This window comes from Ambystoma mexicanum, chromosome 1p, assembly GCF_040938575.1.
Source record: "Ambystoma mexicanum isolate Mex_15411 chromosome 1p, UKY_AmexF1_1, whole genome shotgun sequence".
NCBI lineage: Eukaryota > Metazoa > Chordata > Amphibia > Caudata > Ambystomatidae > Ambystoma > Ambystoma mexicanum.
Window position 1 is genome coordinate 743,834,438 of NC_090921.1, and position 19,921 is coordinate 743,854,358.

Genomic DNA, 19,921 nt, shown 5'->3' on the forward strand with positions numbered 1-19,921 from the left:
CGACTGCCTTTTCAACATCACTTTTAATTGCAGGGAGAAAACTGGCCACAACTACAAGTTAGGCGGCTGTATCAGTAATGTTAGAGTGGTCCTCCAGGGTGATCACCCTGGATAAGAAGTCTTCTGGGTGGTGCACTTTATTCTTCCTCAAAGACACCTACTTTAGCCAATCTGTTTTAGCCTTTACCAAATTAGTGGAAAATATCCTACCTGCCCTATCTGTTAAAGGAAGAGATCATACAGAGCGAACAACGTGTTGGCAATTGTGTAGCAGGGCAATCTGAAAAGGAGAAGCCACAATGTATGATATGTAACATTGTGCCTAACTTGAATATAAATGACATTCTGAACAAGACACCACACAAGCAGCATTGTGGTTACACATATTGGGTTGTGGTTGACAATTTAGGATACTATTGTTTTTTTAATATTATATGTTTGAAAAAGGAAAGGTGTAACCGAAGAGAACAAAGGATTTTCATTGGATCAATGGTATCTAAGGAATAGACGTTTCCCTTAGATAAATTCCATTGAAAATATAATGGATGTGTAGTGAAAAATGATATGTATCAAATCAAGGTGTAACAGCAATGTGAATAATTCAATAATAAAATAAAATTGTCTGTGAAGTGTTGTAAAAAACAACATTAAATAAGATTTGAAAGTGGAGAAACACTGTGCGACTTACTTTGTTACTGATTGGATAGGATCTGTTTTAGCCTTTGCTAGTTCTTTTGCTGCCTCTAATATTGCATCCCATTTCGTCACAATCCCCTCCATGTCTAATCTTAAATTATGTTCCGTGCCATCATGCTCTCCCATTAATGGGTCCTTAAATGTTTGGGGCCAGGCTGCCTTCGTTCTTAACATTTGAAGCTGCTCCGCCCTGAGTACCTGTTAAGTAACCCTGCCATTTCTGCGGTAGTAGGGTTATAGGAATCCATAATGCTTTCTAGTTTTCTGCCAGGATAAAACTCCTACTACTGCTACTACTACACATACTTGGTGGTGAGGTCAGCTTCAAAACCTCTGAAAAGTCTTTGCGCCTCATTACAAGTAGTGCAGTAACTGGTATAATTTGCAGTAAATCTGTTACAGCCAACTTTACCACTATGCCAAATCATGGCCTACAGAACAATTGGCGGTAAATCCCCCAGCAGAATTACCTCAGGTGTAATTTCCTCCACCAGCAATTCCTCCAAGAATTGGTAGAATTAGCACCAGGGCTAACACCATTGTCAAAATTACCTCCAAAATAAAAACCTATTTCGCCACATTACAAGTCCAATATCAGCAGAATGACCTACAAAGATTGGCGGTAATTCAACAAAAAACACTGCACAGTTACCTCCACCAAAAAGGTTTAGGTAAATGCATACAGGTGTCAGAAATCAAGGCACAGGTGCACCAGAACCACTCAGGAGGAGCATGAAAAGGACCACAACCTTCCCCAAACATACATCCAAGCAACATGCAGCCACAAGCAGACATCGATCATGGGATCCACAACCTCCTACTATACGTCCAGCTACAGCAGCATGCAAGACCACAGCAGGGATGGAGACAGGCACCACAAAGGTGCAGGAGATGTGTGCTGCAGAGGGAACCCCTACCACGTGTCTGCCCACCCATCCCCATATACACTGACGGACAGCCAATTAGTGACTGTCACTTGTACTATGTCATCACAGTGTGTTGGGCCTCCTGGGGGGGCATGCATCATGTGTCTGGCAGTGTGTATGTAGCATGCATTGAATCTGGGCAACCATGTGCTAGGTGTGGGGTGCCCTGCTGGGTTCAGACGTGCAACCTTGGGACACGTTGTCCTACAGGGTGTCCTGTCTACACATGCGTCGGGACGGTTGATGCTTGGTTTTAGGTAGTGCAGTCAGGTGATTGCTGTGCATTTACTTGTGTGTGAGTCAAGTGGAATTTATGTCGGCCATGGATTTGACAATGTGTGGCTACATGGAGCGTTGCAGTTTATGGGCTTGTGGGTCTGACACACACCTCTACTGATGTACACCCATGGACATGGGTTTTGCAAATGATTTCATTATGGCTTTGTTGCCTGTGCATGGGTGACCAGTGTGCGGGCAAGGCGTAGATGTGATGCGCAACGTGGATGTCCATAGTACCTTCTACCTTGCATTACAATGGTGATACTTGGCTACGTCATCCCCTTCCCATCCTGCCTGAGTGTCATGTAAGTGGTGTCATGGCTTCACTGACTCATGTCGTTGTGACCTGTTGCGCCTCACATGGATTGTGTATGCTTGCTGGGGTTGATGTTGCATGCATGCATGGCAGTCTGTGTGTTTGTAAATGCCTTCATGCTTGACCATATATGGGACCATATTTCACTCAGGTACTCACCAGGTTCCCCCTGGCTGCTGGCTCCTATCTGTGCTGTGCACATGCCCTTAATGCCGACCATGTGGAGGATTCCACCCAACATGTCCTCCCAGGGTGTGAGTTGCAGTGATTCGACTGATGCACAACCAGTGGCAGATGTCTCCCGCCGTTGGATGGATATTAGGCTCCAGATCTTAGCCTTCAGGTCATACCATTGCGGCTTCATATCCTCCGCATCACGTTGGACATGGCCTACGGCCACCACCTTGTCCCTGATCTCTGCCTGGTTGGCTTGTCTTGCAGTTTCGGGCCCCATATAATTCCTCTGAGTGGGCCACCACCTGGTCAGCAAATACAGTTAGCACCTGCTCAGAGAATTTCGGCTTCCGCAGTCTCATATCTGGCACCCTGGCTTTACCCTTTCCTCTTGACATGTTTACAATTGTCAGGGGTTGGGATGACACTCCTATGTCCTGATATTTGATGGATTGTGATTTCTAAAATGGCTGCCGCTGTGCTTCCTTTTAGTACGATGATGAATTTCCACCAGCGGAAATGGCGCTGTCCGACATGACGGTGACAGTAATTCAGCAGATTATTGGCTCCTCCATGCTCACGGTTTTCAGCGGAATTTACGCTGAGCACAATTACTGTTACCGCTGTTCTGTGTGCGCACCCGCCAGGTTGGAATACGGTGGAAATTCTGCTGTTCCACAATTCTGCTGCAGGAGATTTACCGCTGATTTTGGTACAGACTCGTAATGAGGCCCTTTGACTTTTTACCACATTAAGAATAACACAACTTCTTCCATAAAAATACAAAACACATCAACCTTGTTTGTTCCTCTGATTTGCTTGGCACACACAATGCAGGTTAACTTCCTCTCCCTTTTGACGATTGCTAAAAGGTGAGCTTCTTTCCTGCCATCTTTGTTTTTCTCTACCCCACCAGTTCACAGTTGGTAACATTGCCTGTTCAAGTCTTTTTCTAGAAAAACTGTTTCCCCTTTTAATTTATAATTGCCCTTCCTTGGCTTAGGCAATACTGGTTGTCATCTTGTTAGAATATTGCCCCCTCTTTGCTTTGGCAATCATTGTTATGCTCTTTCTGTAATATTGCCCCCTCTTTACTTTGGCAATGATGGTTATAGTCTCTCAGATATTGACCCCTCTTTACTTTAGCAATGGTGGTTACAGTTCGGGTTCAGTATTATACCCTCTTTACTTCGCAATGGTGTTTGCTGACCTCGTCTCCTTGTTCTCCCTCAACTTGTTTATTGTACCAAAAATAAATTTTGTTCGTAAATTTGTCATCCAACAGATTCACAAGCAGCCAGCGGTCTTTCACGGAGCGCCCTGGGGTCACCTCTCACAGCCGAACTCACTGGTCTCTCCTTGGGAGTCCGCTTAACCTGCTGGTGCTGCCACTTCTTCGGTTTCAGAGATTCTCACATCTCTGGTTGTGTTCCTGTGTCCTGGCCTTTCACCACAGGGGCCTGAGTTGCTCCTCGTGTTCTCTGGTGATCACCAACCACCGGAGCCAGGTACAGGCTCTCCCACAGTGCAGCCTGTCAGCACAACGCTTTCCGCTGCGCAACCTCAGCAATTCAGCTTTTTCACTTCTGTGACTCTCTCAGCACAATAACCCACTACACACAGCAGAGGTCCCGGCATCTTCGTGTCTCTGCCACTGCTGCATACGCGACTGCTGACTACTTCTGCTACTACTTCTTCACCTCCTGCTACAACAACTACTACTACTCCTCCTTCTCCTACTCCTCCTCCTCCTCCTCATGACCTGCACCTGAAGGGGCCTCAAATAATCAAAAGTCCCACTCAGGTGTGAGCCATTAGAAACACTAGAATGCATACTGCAGTTCTGTGCCTCTAAGCTCCTCTTCCACGTCCCAGTACCTAGGGCATTTTGAGACTTGAAGTCCCGAACGTTCGTATTCTCCTTTTCATCAAAGTTGTCACTTTTCACTTTACTCAACTTGATACTTCATTTCACAGTTCAAATTAAAGGTGGAATCACATGTATTAGAAGTAATGGGATTGATGTTCTGGTCCTTATATGCTCTTTTCTTATGCTGACCATAAGAGGTTTTACCTATAACACTTTGGGTGCTTTTTGTAAGGGAAGCCCTACACTGACAGCATGCCATTAGGTATTCCGGCATTATTGGAGTCTCTCCCTCTAAAGAAGATGAATACTGCGTCTCTCTCCCAACGGGGCCCTCCTATTCCCATGGGGGCCTTCTTCTCTCAGGTGATCCACCAGGCTAACACCCCCTCCCCAGGATTAGGATCAGGAAGTGTCTGCCTTCCCCTGCCCAGCTGGGAGGAGACTTCAGGCAGGAATTCTGTGAGAACTCTGCAGGATTCATCATAGTGCACAAACACACCAGGGCTTCCAAAAATCCAAGTACAAATTAAATGTGGACAGCAGAGATTCATGACAAAAGAATCATGGTGAATTGGGGGAATATCATCTGAGCGAGATGAACAAGTCAGTTGCATACCAGTCCGCATGAATAAGACAGAGGAGAAGCAACGGGAAATGTAGCTAAGAGTTCCACAGGCAGTTGGAGGTTGTTGCCAAATTGAATACTGTTCAAAATTCATCAGTGCTCGAGGAGATAAAATGGAAAACTACACAAATTAGCATGTGATATAGTGAGAGGTGACATCACAGACAGGGATGGGAAAAATGTAAGAATTATGTACACCGGGCTGGATAGGGAGAGAGAGTTGGAATACAAGGAGGGAGGGAAAAAAGAAAGAAAAGGAGAGGCGCGAGATGCTCAATATGGAGTTCCTGGACCCTCCGACTACTGTGCCTGGCGAAGATTATAAAAGACGGTCGGAGGCTAGTGAGGGAAAAGCGTTTGTGAAAAAGAGTATAACCTGGCAGTTGGAATGGGGTGGAGGAATCCAGTGATGGATAGTCGAAGGAAGCAAAATAATTATTTTGAATTGTGAGTAATAATAAATAAATAAATACATAAATAAAGTCGCTCATGGAGACAATTGCCAAAGTATCAGATTTGACATGAAACAGCATTTTGTTGATCCTTATGGTACCAAAATGATTAATGAATAGTCTGTTCTAAATTTAGCTGGAAGATTTTAACTTTTATCGCAGAGGCTGCAAAATATAACGAGCCATCCTTTCATAGATGGGATTGTGAGTGAGGAATGACACACAGAATTGAAAGAAGAATGTTCACAGAGTATCTAAATTGACACAGTAACTACATGAAGGCAGAACAATCTAGCTAATAGTTCACATTGTGATTCCCATGGACGATTAAATGTTGGATCACGTGTCGAACAAAATAACTGTTTCATGTATGTTGTGGTATCTGTGTAATGTTTTATACCAAAGTTGACTGTTTCAAGTTCATGAGACTTCCTACCGATACCAAAAGAATGCATGATTGTGTGAGTATGTGGGAGTCTTTATTTGTCTCATGCAATGACTCAAAGGATACTACCATACCACGCTAAGTCTGTTAATGCCTAGGCGAAGGTCCTATATAAGATAACACATTGACAAAATGGAAGAGACAAGCAAATCTACCTACACAATGAACAGAGTGACACCAAGAAGCATCAAAAGAACCAAGGTCACTATCATAGCGTGCACGGCAATGACATACTTTAGTATTAAGAAAGATACAGTGATCATTAGTTGGTGCCAGGTAATTCAGACTCATCACTGTCCTCACACAGACAATACATGCTAAAAATCTTGCACAGTCGCATATGTCAGCAGAATGATGGAGTCTTAAAGACTGCCCCCTGTACATATACAGATAGTGCTTCACATACAGCTTGGGGGCGTGGTCGGGTGCTGCATGGACTAGACGCAAATTGACAGAGCTCTGCTCTCTGCCCCATGAAATCCTGTAAAACTCTTGATATTCTCGGAAGTGATTAATGCTGAGGGCACCTGAACACACCGGGAAGTAATTGGTGTACTATGAAGACTCTGAAAAACAACAGAGGGAGCAATATCTTGTACTCTGGGGTGCGGGGGGGGGGCGTGGCCGCTGCCGCCCTCTTGTAACGGCCACGGCCTTCGACGTAGGCCAGATGCAGCAGCTGCATTGTTTTTCTGACCTCAGTGAGGGATTATCGATGCAGACGGGGCTGGATCTGCGGTGCTTACACTCCGGGAAAATATATGTGCAGAGAAGATAAGCTGTGGTGACCACCGTGAGGTATGATACAGATTGCTGGGTGGAATCGATGGCTGGTGGCAAAGGATCCTGGATATGTTGGTGCATCATCTGAGACCTGGCAGGCAAAGACAGGGGGAAAATCCTGCTTTGATGGGGGGACTAAGGTGAAGAGAGCGCTGAGACCGGTCCAAGTGCATCTCTAGCGAGGTTGGTGTACGGGTCGCCATCTTGTGGTTGGCACAGACAGCGGAATAGTTGTGCTGTGCTGCTGGGAATTTAGGGCTGTCCTGGGAATTGTGACTTGGGCAGCGGAAGCCCTCCTAGTGAAGAACGTGTAGACAGAGGAGAATGTGACTGGTATTCAGAAGGAGCCCAGGTCTCTTGCTGGGCAGAGACGGACCACTCCCTAGTGCTGGGACAGACGTGGTGATGCCCGTGTGACTGTGGGAAAATGTTGCCGGCACATCAGGCAGTGCTATGGAAAAACTGCAGAATTAGCTGTTGGCGTCTTTGTACTGCCGTGGATTCCTCCTATTGGGTGAGGAACGGGCCCAGGAAGCGTGACAGCTGGCTCCTCTGGAGGAAGCTTTGACTGCAGCGTAGTGAACTGCAGTCACGACGGTCAAGGGGCAGCAGCAGTGAATGGCTCAGTCTGTTGGAACCAAGAGCAGACTCAATAGACAGATGCAAGAGGAGGGCAGCTGGAGCACTCCAGCACACAGGTAACCATGGAGGGCCTGCTCGCTGCTATTCAGAAGTCCAGAACATCACTGGAGAATAAACTGAAAGGGGTAGGAGTGGATATCTCTCTGCTCAGGGAAGATCTAAGGAAGGTGAGTGGTTGTGTCACTCCAGAACAGAGAATAGGCACGGTGGAAGATAGGGTGGCGCTGCTGCATTAAACAATTAGAGTCCTTGCTGCTGCTACACAGAAAGACACGGCCGACGACACAGAGGGCAGATCCCGCAGATTCAATGTGAGGATTATAGGGCTGGCATAAGGTAGGTTACCATAATACAGAACTCTATTTGGAAAAGTTGTTGTGGACACCTGTCAGGTGAAGGGACTATGAAAGTTGTTTAAAGTGGAAAGGGCACACAGAGTACATGGGAAAAAGCCCCAGCCGGGTGCACCGCGTAGACCTACAGTGGCTAAGTACCTGAATTTGAGGGATAGAGATGCGGTCCTGCAGGATGCCCGATGGAGTGGCTGTATGTTATTGGAGGGGTACAAATTAGGGTCTTCCTAGATTTCACACAGGAGGTGTTGAAACAGCACAAATCGTTTGATGGAGTGCGTGCACGACTTCGCCAGTTGGGATGCAAGTACATGATGTTTTTCCTGGTAAAGTTGAACGTGCTTGTGGAGGGTAAAGCACACTTCTTTGGGACGCCAAAAGAGGCATGGGACTGACTGGTTGGACACTGGGCCAACGGAGAAAGGAAGCCTTGGGAGATCCGGGACTGTCCCCCTGCACATACTCCAAAACAGATTGAGCTGGAGAACCACATTGCTGACTGGGAGCAGGCGATCGAGACAGGGTGTTAGTGTGTGAGGACAGCACCTTAGCCCTGCACAGGCAGGCTTCAGAAACAGGGGAAAATCGCAGCCCATGAGGGGATAAACAGGACTGGCCAACGGACCAAACTGATATGGAAAGCAGAAGGTGAAGGGGACTTAAAGTCTGGCTGATCAACAGACAGCTCTGTTATGCAGATTGCATAATGCATGTTATGAATGTCAGGGGGAGGTGGATTGAGGGTGCATTTATGTGACAGAGAAAGTGGGATTCAAGCGCGAAATGGGCTCAACGAACCAAGAGAACGCGGTCAGAGTCTGCTCGTGTTTTATCGCCCCCGATAGTCTGTTCCCTGACTGTTGTATCTGGCCGTGCCAGGGTGCTGGATGTAGCAGGTTGAGGGTGCAGGCTGGTGTACTGATGTCAGGTGGTACACGTTCAGGTTTGGGGGAGGGGTTGGGCCTTATTGGGTAATCAAGTTTGGGGACTGGGTGCTGAGAGGGGTGGGCAGGGAGGGCATTGTTTGAAGGGTTGTTTGGTTTATTCAGGTGGGGGTGAGCTGAGTGGGATGGTACTAGGTCAGGGCTGTGGCCGTGAGGATTCGTGGTGGACAGATATATGCAATGGCACAGAAACTGAGAAAAATCATCTGGAATATTAGAGGAATGAATGGGGTGGCTAAGAAAAGGAGGATATATTCTTATCTGGTGAGACACAGTGTCACAATAGATCTATTACAGCAAACACACTTAGGAAAAGAGGAAGTGCAGCGTATGAATCATAGATGGAAAGGACGGGTTGTGGGGACGGGGTTCTCAACATACACCAGGGAAGTCCTGATATGGGTGAAGGACACTTCATGTTTTGAGGTATACCAGGACGATACGTAGGGATATTGGGCAGACTATTGGGAATGTGGCAGAGCAAACGCTGTTACTACACATCTCCACAGAGAGGCTGCCCTAACACGCCCCTGTCCCAACACTAAAACATATTAATGAAATATACACATGTGGCAGACCAAACACTACCAGTATTATATATCTCCACAAATATCTGGCGAATGCATGATCTCCCAAAATCGGTTGCTGGAAAGCATTACATTTTCAATTTTAAAAAAAAAATAACACTACAGTAGAAATGATTAGAATAATTCATGTTTTTCTAGCATGGGCAACTAGCAAATGAAGTCCTTCCTGTGAATGGAATCCCTTAGTGCAGGAAGCGGTCCTCACGTTCATATATCAAACTTAACTGCGTTCTCAGCACATTTCCAGTGCTTAACCATATCACTCTCTGTGATGTCATTCCACAGAGTTAAATCGCGCGGGATTATGTGATTAGGCAGCTGCGTGATAAACTGTGAACGACACATTAAATAAGAAGTAATAGGTATAATTATCTGCCTCTTCTGACACAACATACTGCATTGCTTGAGCAAGTCTCAGCCTACATACTATGGGCCTCATTACACGGAAGGCGGTGAGCCATGGCGCTATTAGCGCCATGGCTCATGCCAGTAAAATACCGGCACCACCTTGGCGGAAAGGGGATTTACCGCCCCATTCCAAGGTTGGTGGGGCGGTAAATCCCCCTTCCGCCATTGCCCTTCCCCATTCCCATTTCTGCCCCATAGGGCTCTATGGGAATGGGGAAGGCGCTAATTACGGCACCGCAATTTTGCGGTGCCGTAATTAGCTCCGAGGTCCCTTAGCGGGTTGGTTTTTAACGCCTGCAAAAAGCAGGCGTTAAAGCACCAACCCGCTAAGGGACCTCGTAGTAAGGCGGTAATGGTTAACGGTCACCGTTACCATTAACGGTGGCCGTTAACCATTACCGCCTTCCGTGTAATGAGGCCCTATATGTTTGTATTACAGATACAACTCAGCCAAGGATGGACACCACTTCCTTGCTACCAAGCCAGATGTGCACGCAGTGCATATAAATTGCACACTATATGTCCCATTGAGGGTTAAAAAAAAAAGAAATTTCAAGCATAAATAGCTTTATAAAGAAATTCAAATACAGATCCTTTTTAAAAATAAGTTTTTATTTATCTAATTTTTACAAGACAATCATTTTCATATCAACAGAGATCAACATTTCAGGGTATAGTATACATATAGTGTTGGACAATTCAGTTGTATCATAAGTAGTAATCATAACACTTGTCTAAGTTAGCTATGTTGACCCCCCCGCATTATTACAATTACCCATCCCACACAACATGACTGTACAAGACATGACAATCTGACACTAACAAACAACAAAACAACAAAACAACATCATTTCTCAACTAAATCATCTCCCACTAAATCTTAAGTATCCATCCCCTTAGAAAACATCTGCACTAACCATACAATTCCTCAAATAAACCCGAGGTTTCAGTGTAATGTTCTTCATGCTTTCGCAATTCTGATAACCATCCTTCCACCTTGGGCTTTTTCCGTGATTTCCACACCTTTAAAATCTGCTGCGTTGCTACCACAAGTGCTCTGTTGATCCATTCAGTATGCGCCAGAGCTAATACACTTCTCCCATTGTTGGGCAGCAAAATTGTCGAATACGGTGTTCTTAGTAGGGTGTCCCTCAATACCAGATCCATTCTATCAAGCACTTCATTCCAGTAGTCGACTACCCTCGGGCACGATCATAACATATGCAACAATTCACCCCCATCACAACCGCATCCCCAGCACTTATTTTTGTTCGATCGAGCCTGTGTGCTCTATTGTTTCTTTATCTGACTAACAGGGATCCATTTTTCAGCATCTTTCATCGCCGCTCAAGGGCAGAATCATCGAGGGTTTCTTCCTCAAAGTTTCCAGAAGGCCATGGGGCCTAAATCGCACACTGGACCATGTCGGAGGAGAAGAAGGGCGGTGCTTCAAGCTCTGCACCAGCTGCGGTTTGCAGAATGTTTTCATGGAGGACAATCATTCCCAGTGCCTTTATTGTCTTCACCTGATGCACAAGGAGGAAGATTGCGAGATATGTCGTGGCTTTACCAAGCGCACTATGAAGGATTGGCACAGCCGACTGGAGGCGTGGCTCAAAGCCGGGGCATGCCTCCTACGGATCCAGCCAGCCAGAGCGGGCTTCTAAGTCCTTTGAGGGAGCTCCATCCGTGGGGGTCTAAGACAAGGCCAAGCATCGGGAGTCCGGTTCCATTGGGGTTGCCGCGCAAGTGGGTCCTGCGACGGCCAGGGCGCGTTCATCATCTCCAGTGGCCTCAGTCTACAGCCATCGCTCCAGCTCTTCGTCGAAGAGAAAGTCAGCTACCCCGGGGAAGCTGCGGGAGAAACCGGAGAAGTCCAGACAACAGGACAAGGTGTCTGACCTGCCCGTCAAGGCCCAGGAGATACAGGGTAAATCATCCTCATCTATCCAGCTGGTGGTGGCCGGCCTTTCGAAGGTGAAAGGGGCTGACCCGGTCCAGGGTACCCCCAGAGCCAGCTGGGAGGCTTCAGACAAACAAGTTGAAAAGACCCCGGAAAGAGGATGTTATGCCTTAGCCTGATACCGACCCCTCAGTACCCGAAAAAGGGGGTGTAGAAGACCTCGAGGGAACAGATATTTCTTCTTCCGACGTGGAGGGCAAGGGTTCCGTCCACACTATCTCTGGCACCTCCCAGAGATCGGTCGCATGATATTCTCTCAACCCACCACACACTGGTGTCAGTGCTTCAGAAGAGGATGCTGAAGGCACCCCCACAGGTGCATACAGTGACAACCCTGTTGACACTGGGGCCACCACAGCTGGAGAAAAGGAAGAGGCACCCTACGCTTGCGCTCCAGCTGCTGGTATCCTCCCTCCCTAGGGATACAGGGACAGACACGGCTACGACAGACACCAATGATGGCGGAATCTCTCTGCCTCCAAGGGCTCTCTCCGCCTCCAAGGACTTTTCCCCCCAGACGAACTGGGTTCCTTCCACTCAATGGTCGCCTGCGCATCAGAACTTTTCCAGCTCACACCGGAGAAGATGAAGAAGGAGGGCTTCCTGTATCAACCCTGGGAGGCGAAAAGGAAGACCATTCTGTCAGTGCCCCTACTGGATGACATCTGGGATGTGGGGATGGTGCTGCTGAAGAACCCCGCCTCCGTCCCGGCAAAAAGGGACCGGCTTGAAAATAAACACCGGGTTCTGGAGTCTGCACCCAAGTGTCTGCAGTCACAGCCGTCACTGGACTCACTGGTCTCGGCTGCTGCGTGGAGGAAGTCGCCCAACCCGTCGTCCTCAGCCTCCATTCCTCTGGACAGAGAGGGGAAGAAGTTGGATGCCGTGGGTAGAAAGGTCATCTACTCGGCAGTGACATCGGTCAAGGCGGCCAACCCTTTAGCTATCTTGGCCAGGTACGACCGGGAGCTATGGTACAAGGCATAAATTAGTTTTCAAAAATTGATCAGCAGAATTTGCTAATTAAAATATTTTTGATTAGCAAATAAACCTATTTGATTAGCAATTTTCTACTCCTATTTTAAATGTCACCAGAAGTTAGTTTTACCCCAAGACATACAATTATCAAGAATACAGCATTTCTATGTACCTCTGAAGTAATATATTCGTGCAATGAGTGTAAAATGTAAAGGTTCACTGCATGAATAGACTACATAAATAGATCTGATTAAAAAAAAAGCTCAGTAAACATTTTTCAGTTCAACGCTCTGTGCAATTTTCTTTCAGTCTTGTGATTAAAGCGCTTGTGGCACTTTTAAGCACTAGACTGAAAGAAAGGTAACAATGCCCTCTGCAAGCAGGCCACTTTATTGCTGCAGGCCTGGGTGCTTGGAAAGTGGCAGAAATAATATTTCTCCCGTCCGTTCGGGAGAAATATTATTTCCAGCCACTTTCCAAGCACCCAGGCCTGCAGTAATAACATAGCCTGCTTGTAGAGGGCATTTCAAATATTCCTTCCTTCTCGCAAATCACGAGAAGGAAAGAATATTTGAAAGGCGATCTGCCAGCATGCCATTTTACTGTGGGGCTGGGTACTAGCAAGTAGATGGAATTAATATTTCTCGTGGCCATTTGCTAACACCCAGCCCCGCAGACAAGGGGCTCTCCCTCCTCCGCCCTCCCCTAAGCACCCCAGCATGACTCCTTACCTTGGATGGAAGCCGGGTCTGTGAGTGGAGCTGGGGTGCTCCTGCTGAAGTCTTCTCTGCATGACTTCGACGCCGCTCCCGGACTGGGCTCAAACATTGATACAATGTATTTAGGCCAGCCGGGAGCTGGTGCCTGCACACTGTCAGTGCACCGAGCGCAGAGTTTAAATAAACAAGCACAGTAATCTGTGCCTTTTAAACTCTGCGCTCGGTGCCATAAATCATATTGCAGTTTCTGCGTCATGATATTAAATTTAAAACACAAACCAGCGGTATCGTATCGCAAATTGCGATGACATACCGCTTATTTTATGCCTTGTACAAGATGGCTCTGATCCTCGATTTCCTCCACAAGAACACATGGGTAATTTCAAAGTTAAGGACGGTTGCGTTAGGTGGTGGTGTTGCGACAGAGTTCAACATGGAGGAGGTTTTACAGAGAGTACGGTCTTATCAGGACCAGGTGAGGAGACAGCAGGTTGCCAGGAGAGCCATAGAGGTTGAGGTTGGCAATGGAGTGTGTGTGAGGAATCCCAGGTTTGTCCCTAAAGGGAGCAGTGTTTTTATGCCTCCTCGTGTGGTGATCCGGGTGGGGACAGGGTATGTGGCCCTTGATGATGGTAGGGGATGGAACAAGAGGAGAATTGTGCTTATGGGGAAGAGTGTTTCATCATTTCAGCGACAGGAGGGCGAGTTGGGGAGCTGTGTGCGATTTTCTGGTAGGTGGGAGTGACCGGGTTACCGGTGTTGGAGGCAACAGGGAAGGGGCACATCAGGAGGTGTTTGGGGAGACTGTTGTGCCCATTTTGGAGGTGGCACCTACCTCAGAGGTGGCACAGTCTACTGCTGTGAGTAAGCCCCCCGTCAGGATGAGGGATTATGTGTGGTAGCTAGCTGCTTGGTTTCCTCTGCTCTGGTTTGGTGCAGGTGCTGGTTGTGTGGTTTTCTGTACAGGGTTGAGAGGGTTTCTTTTCTGTTTTTTTGGGAGTTTACCTCCATCATTTATTACTATGTTATTTTGCATCTGGTTGTTAACCCCAAGAGGGGAAGATGTGTCATAATCCATGTGGCGGGGGCTTGTGTGCTGGAATGCCAGCTCGCTCTGCTGAGTCAGTATTCCAGTTGCGCTTTTGAAAAGACTTTTGGGCTGTATTCGTGGCGGTGCGCCACAGGGTTCTGTCGAATAAACTATGTTACCTGAACATACAGCGGTGTCCGCCTTTTTGTCACACTACCAGTTCAAGGCTGTCCCCTTCGGACTGTAGTCAGCGCCCAAAGTCTTTACGAAGTGCATGGCTCCAGTGGCGGTCCATCTGCAGCTACTGGGGATACATGTGTACCCGTACTTCGACAACTAGCTCATCCGGGCCAGGGCAAAGGGCGTTGCCGTCGATCACACAGAGAGGACTGTCCAGCTTCTGACGGATGGGGGTTCTCAGTAAACTATGCAGGTATTCTTCCTTTCCTCTCCTTCCCCCAGAAGCTCACTGTCGCAAGAGCCCTGGTTCTCTCTAGGCTGGACTATTCTAACAGCCTCTATCTAAATCTCCCTGCTTCTTCCCCCAGAAGCTCACTGTCGCAAGAGCCCTGGTTCTCACTAAGCTGGACTATTGTAACAGCCTCTATCTAAATCTGCCTGCTTCTACTCTCTGCCCTCTGCAACTTATCCAGAACAGGACTGCGAGACTTCTCCTTGGCCTGAAGCCCAGGGATTGTATCTCTCCAGGACTGAAATCGCTGCACTGGCTCCCAGTGGCTATAAGGATTAAGTTCAAAACCCTCTGCATCATTCACAAGGCTTTCTGGGGCCTGGGGCCTCAATACCTTCAATTCTCTCTTCCTAAATATCTTCCATCTCGAGGTCTTCACTCATTCGCCTCCAACTCCCTCAGGATCAGTCGCTTCGCCAAGCAACGAGTTGGTTGTAGACCTCTTTCTTCGGCTCGCGCCTCCCTCTGGAACAGCCTCCCTGCCTCCCTTAAACTTGAGGAGAACCATCTCCGGTTCCGGAAGCATCTCAAAACCTCTCTTTGCTTCTGCTTTTTCTTCTCCTCTTCTCTGCTGACCTCCTGGCTGTAACCGGAACTGCACTAGCTACCTGGACACCTTATGACCTCGGGCCCTGGTCCTTCCCTCGCCAGCGTCACACACCTGCACAGCCCACCTGGCAACCCCTGCACTTGGCGACTGTTTCTGTATCCCTACAGTCCCCCTACCAGCCCTTGACTCCTGATGCCCGCACTTACCCATGCACTTGCCCCAGGTTATGGATGAAAGGATCGAATACAAAGGATCGAAATGCAATACATTCAAGTCAAAAGAACTGGAAAAAAAGACCACATTTTTTAAAACATTTTTGGTATTTTTGGGGGGGTCCTCCCCCAAACACCAGTTTTTAGGCCAAAAACCATTAATTTTACCTATACCAAAACCCAAAATCGATCCTTTTGTTTTCGAATGAATGACTGGACACCCTTGCCACATGCTGGCCATTTACCTATTTATTGTTATCATCTTTTCCCATGTACTGCACTGTCCCTGCCCCTTCCCACGCACTTGCACAATCTGAATGACACCTGGCCTAGTAGGATCGGTGTCAGTCCTCCCTTTTGTTCACCTCCCTTACCTCGTCGCGCCTTGAAACACTTGTGTATAGGTACGTTATAAATGCCATATCATATCATATGCAGCGTCCTCTTGACTCCATCGCAGGACGCGCTATTCCTGGGGGCCAGGCTCAACACAGTGTCCTGTCTGGCCTGCCCTCCCAGAGTAGAGGATAGTGGCCATTTTGGGCAAGGTGCAACGGCTGTTAGCACTGAAGATCGTCACGGTGAGGACCATCAAGTTGCTGCTCGGCATGATGTCGTTGTGTATCGACCTGATACGGCTATGCATGTTGCGGATGCGACCGCTGCAGGAATTCCTGGATGCCCGTTGGATCCAGTTGTCCGGAAGCTTCAAAAACAGGATTGTGCTCGATGAGGGAGTTCCATCGAGCGATAAGGTGGAGGGGCGTGCGCTCAAAGATCGCCGGGGGCAAAGACTTCCAGAGCCCGCTGAACCAGGAGACGGTCATGACGGATGCTTCCCTGGAGGGCTGGGGAGCCCAGAGCAGACGTCTCCATGCCACGGGACTGTGGCTGCCAAAGGAGAAGATGCTACACATCAACGTCCTGGAACTATGGGAAGTGTTTTGGGCCCTTAAGTCATTTCTTCCGTCCCTCAAGGGAAAGGTGGTGAGGGTCTTAACCACAATGTTTTACATCCGGACGTGGGGGGGCACCAGATCCCTGGCACTCTCCAGGGAGGTGCAGCAATTCTGGCAATGGGCCGTCGGCCAGGGGATATTTCTCATCCCTTTTCACCTGGCGGGAGTCAAAAACACTGTCTCCGACTTCCTCAACAAGGAGCTGTCCTCTTTCCACGAGTGGGAGCTTCTGCAGGATTAAGTGGACAACCTCTTCCTCAGGTGGGGCAGACCCCAGATCGATCTTTTTGCGATGGCGACGAACACCAAGAGCCAGAGGTTCGCCAGCAGGTTCCCCCAGCCAGGGAGCATGGGAGACGCGTTCTCCTTCCCGTGGGAAGGCCTGTTCCTGTACGCGTTCGCTCCGTTGCCTCTAGTACTACGAGTCATCAGTCAACTCAGACAGTTTCGGCGCAAGATGACCCTCGGCGCACCAGCATGACCGAGGCAGATCTGGTAGCTGGACCTTCTCAGCATGTCAGTTTCACCTTCAGTCAAGCTACCAGTGGTCGCGGATCTGCTCACCAGGGAAGGAGGCGGAATCCTGCACCACGATCCAGGATCGCTGAACCTGATTGCCTGGCTCCTGCAGCATTAGAGTTTGGTGGTTACGAGCTGCCAGCGGACTACAGGGAGGTCCTTGCCAGGGCCAGGGCGTCCTCGACTCTTAAACGCTACGGGCACAAATGGAAACATTTCGCGACTTAACCCTCTGAGGGTCACGGCACACCAAGTCCTTCCGTACTTGTTGTCGTTGGCTAAGTCGGGGCTGGTGCACGCCTCCATCAAAGTGCATCTGGTGGCTATCTCTGGCTACACCAGATCTCCGGGACGGTCTTCCCTTTGGTCACACCGTCTAGTCAAGGAATGCATTAAAGGACTGTTCCGATCGATCCTGCCAGTGAAGGTGCCTGCCCCAGCCTGGGAATGTGGTTCTAACTAGGCTCATATGGGATCCCTTCGAGCCTATGCATCAAGCTCCTCTCAAGTTCCTTCCTTGGAAGACAGCTTTTCACATGGCCATCACCGCTGCCAGGAGAGTGGGTGAGATCCAGGCCCTGTCCTGCAAGTGACCCTATTTGACTTTCCACGAGACAAGGGTGGTGCTGCAGACGCACCCCTCTTTCATGCCCAAGGTTCCATAGGAATTTAATCTCAACTAATCCTTGGTGTTGCCTGTCTTTTATCTGATGCCTTTGTCGCCGGCTGAAAGGACTTTGCACCCGCTGGATGAGGTTTGAGCGCTGAAGGTTTATGTGGCCCGCACAAAGAGTTTCCGGCAGATTCTTAGCTTTTTGTGAACCTTGGTCCTGTGAACCATGGGAAGGCCTTGTCCAAGGCTTCCATCTCCAGGTGGCTCTCCAGCTGCATCACTCATTGTCACTGGTTGACAAACCGACCGCTGCCTGGCCGTCTGAGAGCCCATTCTACCAGAGCAATCGCTGCTACAATGGCGTTCCTGTCTGGTGTGCCCCTGCTGAACATCTGCAGGGTTGCTACATGGAGGTCTACGCACACCTTCGCGAAGTTCTACTGCGTCGACAGGGATTCCAGAGAGGAGTCCAGAATCGGCCAAGCAGTGCTACGTAACCTGTTTGTTTGAAGGTGAGCCTGGTGAGGAGGTAAGAGTAATTGCTTCTGTTGAGCCTTGGCACTTCCCGTGGTTGTGTATGTATGTACTGCTGTGTATTCTTTATTCATGAGCATGTGAATCCATGCCAGACCCCATGCTGTAGAAGGAACACGTTACTTATCTGTAACTGTTGTTCTCCAGCATGGGTCTGGCATGGATTCACATGCGAACCCTCCCACCTGCCCCTCTGCAGCTCTTCTTGAGCATACTGCCACTTTATGCACTACCAAATCTGAAGGTGGCTGCCAGAGGAGGGGCTTAGGGGGAGGGCAGTCATTGGCTGGGGGCAGTATGACCCAGAGCTCAGTGACTGCTTTATAGGAGAAAGACAGTTTATAAAGGAAAGTGAAACTGTTTTTTCTTTTACTGAGGATTCCCAGCCTGGCGACGGGGAATATTCATGAGCATGTGAATCGATGCCAGACCCATGCTGGAGATCAATAGTTACAGGTAAGTAACTTGTTCCTTTACTACTCCCAGTTGTTTTCTCCTTGTCTCAGTACTGTCAAGAGGGGAATAAAGGGGAACTGCTCTAAAATGACCCCTCAAGGTCAGGGGAGGATTAGGCTGGTTGTTACTAGAATAAAGGGGCTACTGTGTTTTATATCAAGGTACCCCAATCCTCCTTCTGCTCTTTCTAACACGCCTGGGGTGATGATATCTCCTGTCCTTCTTACAGACAAGGGAACATGGTGAACAATATTCCATAACCTCTTCTGGGATAGGGGTTCCTTCCTTAAAGGAGGGTGTGTAATACTGCGTCTTTCGTAAGGGCATCCAACCTCCAACCCCAAAGGAACCTCCATCCAGACCTCCATCCAGGTGGACCTCCCTCGCTTGAGTACCCCAAGGGGCAGGATCCAAAAGCGATGTCCTTTCCCTGGCCACCTCCTATAGAGGATCCAAGGGGAGTAGGATTGAAAATGCCCTCAGGTTTCTCATAATACATGTGAGTCTTCTGTGGAGTTTGACAGCACGCCTGAAAGAGACGACAGGAATGTCTGACTGCTACTGACAAACGAGAAATTCAATGTACCTTTGCTTACCACTGTTGCGTTTTGTTATGCAAAACCCAATAAAAAAGATGTTAAAAAGAAAGATCACACACTGCTTGTCCCCATCTTCCAGGGCACTGTTCCCATACTGCCAAGATCAAGAAGTACATGCTACAGCTCCAAGGCTACGACTTTGAACTGCCATATTATCTGCATACTAACAAACCCTGTAGACTTCCCGTTTCACACTTAGACGGACAACTTCCACTGCAAGTGCACATGGCAAAAGATAATAAGGGGCAAGCGCAGCATTCCAGAAGGACAAAATCCCCCACAGTAAAGGAAAAAAGATGAGCGATACCAGATCATTCTAGAGACTTATGCCAGGCGATTGGAAGACCCTGCAAAAGGCACCACTAAATCATGGAAGTCCTGATGTCTCACTGTCATGTCCACCCTTGCATAAGGAGGATCACGGTCAAAAGTTGTTCTGCTGCCTAGTGGGCACAAGTAGTTGTCAAAGTATAACTAACCACAAGAGTTCTTCAACGAGCACACAAGGGCCACCAAGGTGTTGTCTAGATCAAAGAGCATCTATGTGACAGGGTATGTTTGCATGGAGTTGATGAACTTGTGAAGCTGATTATAGGCACTTGCATCCCATGTCAGGACAAAGTCTCCACAGATCGTCCTCTCGCTAGGCACACTCAGGAGAGAGGGAGGACACAAACCATGGGAAAAAAAATCAGCAAAGCCATCTGTTCCCTATAAAGTTGAAAATGGTTGCAGTAGCCATAAAAGGCTATTTCAAACACCCAGAAAGATAGTTTGTGAAGTTCATCAGCGTATAGGCCCTGATTCCTGAATCGAA

The 19,921-nt window shown here is 48.2% G+C and overlaps 1 protein-coding gene across 2 annotated transcripts in view; it reads right to left on the reverse strand.

Moving 5' to 3' along the window:
- Positions 1 to 19,921, reverse strand: part of LOC138580059 (methanethiol oxidase-like) — a 520,625-nt gene that overhangs the window by 466,531 nt on the left and 34,173 nt on the right. Inside the window, exon 1 of one of the 2 annotated variants that reach the window (XM_069650300.1) lies at positions 13,173 to 13,284. The exons of the other annotated variant lie outside the window; for it this stretch is intronic. Within the exon in view, the coding sequence (XP_069506401.1) occupies positions 13,173 to 13,269 (97 nt within the window). The 5' untranslated portion in view covers positions 13,270 to 13,284. Of the gene's footprint in view, positions 1 to 13,172; positions 13,285 to 19,921 lie in introns of those variants that run through there. 2 annotated transcript variants of the gene reach the window in all.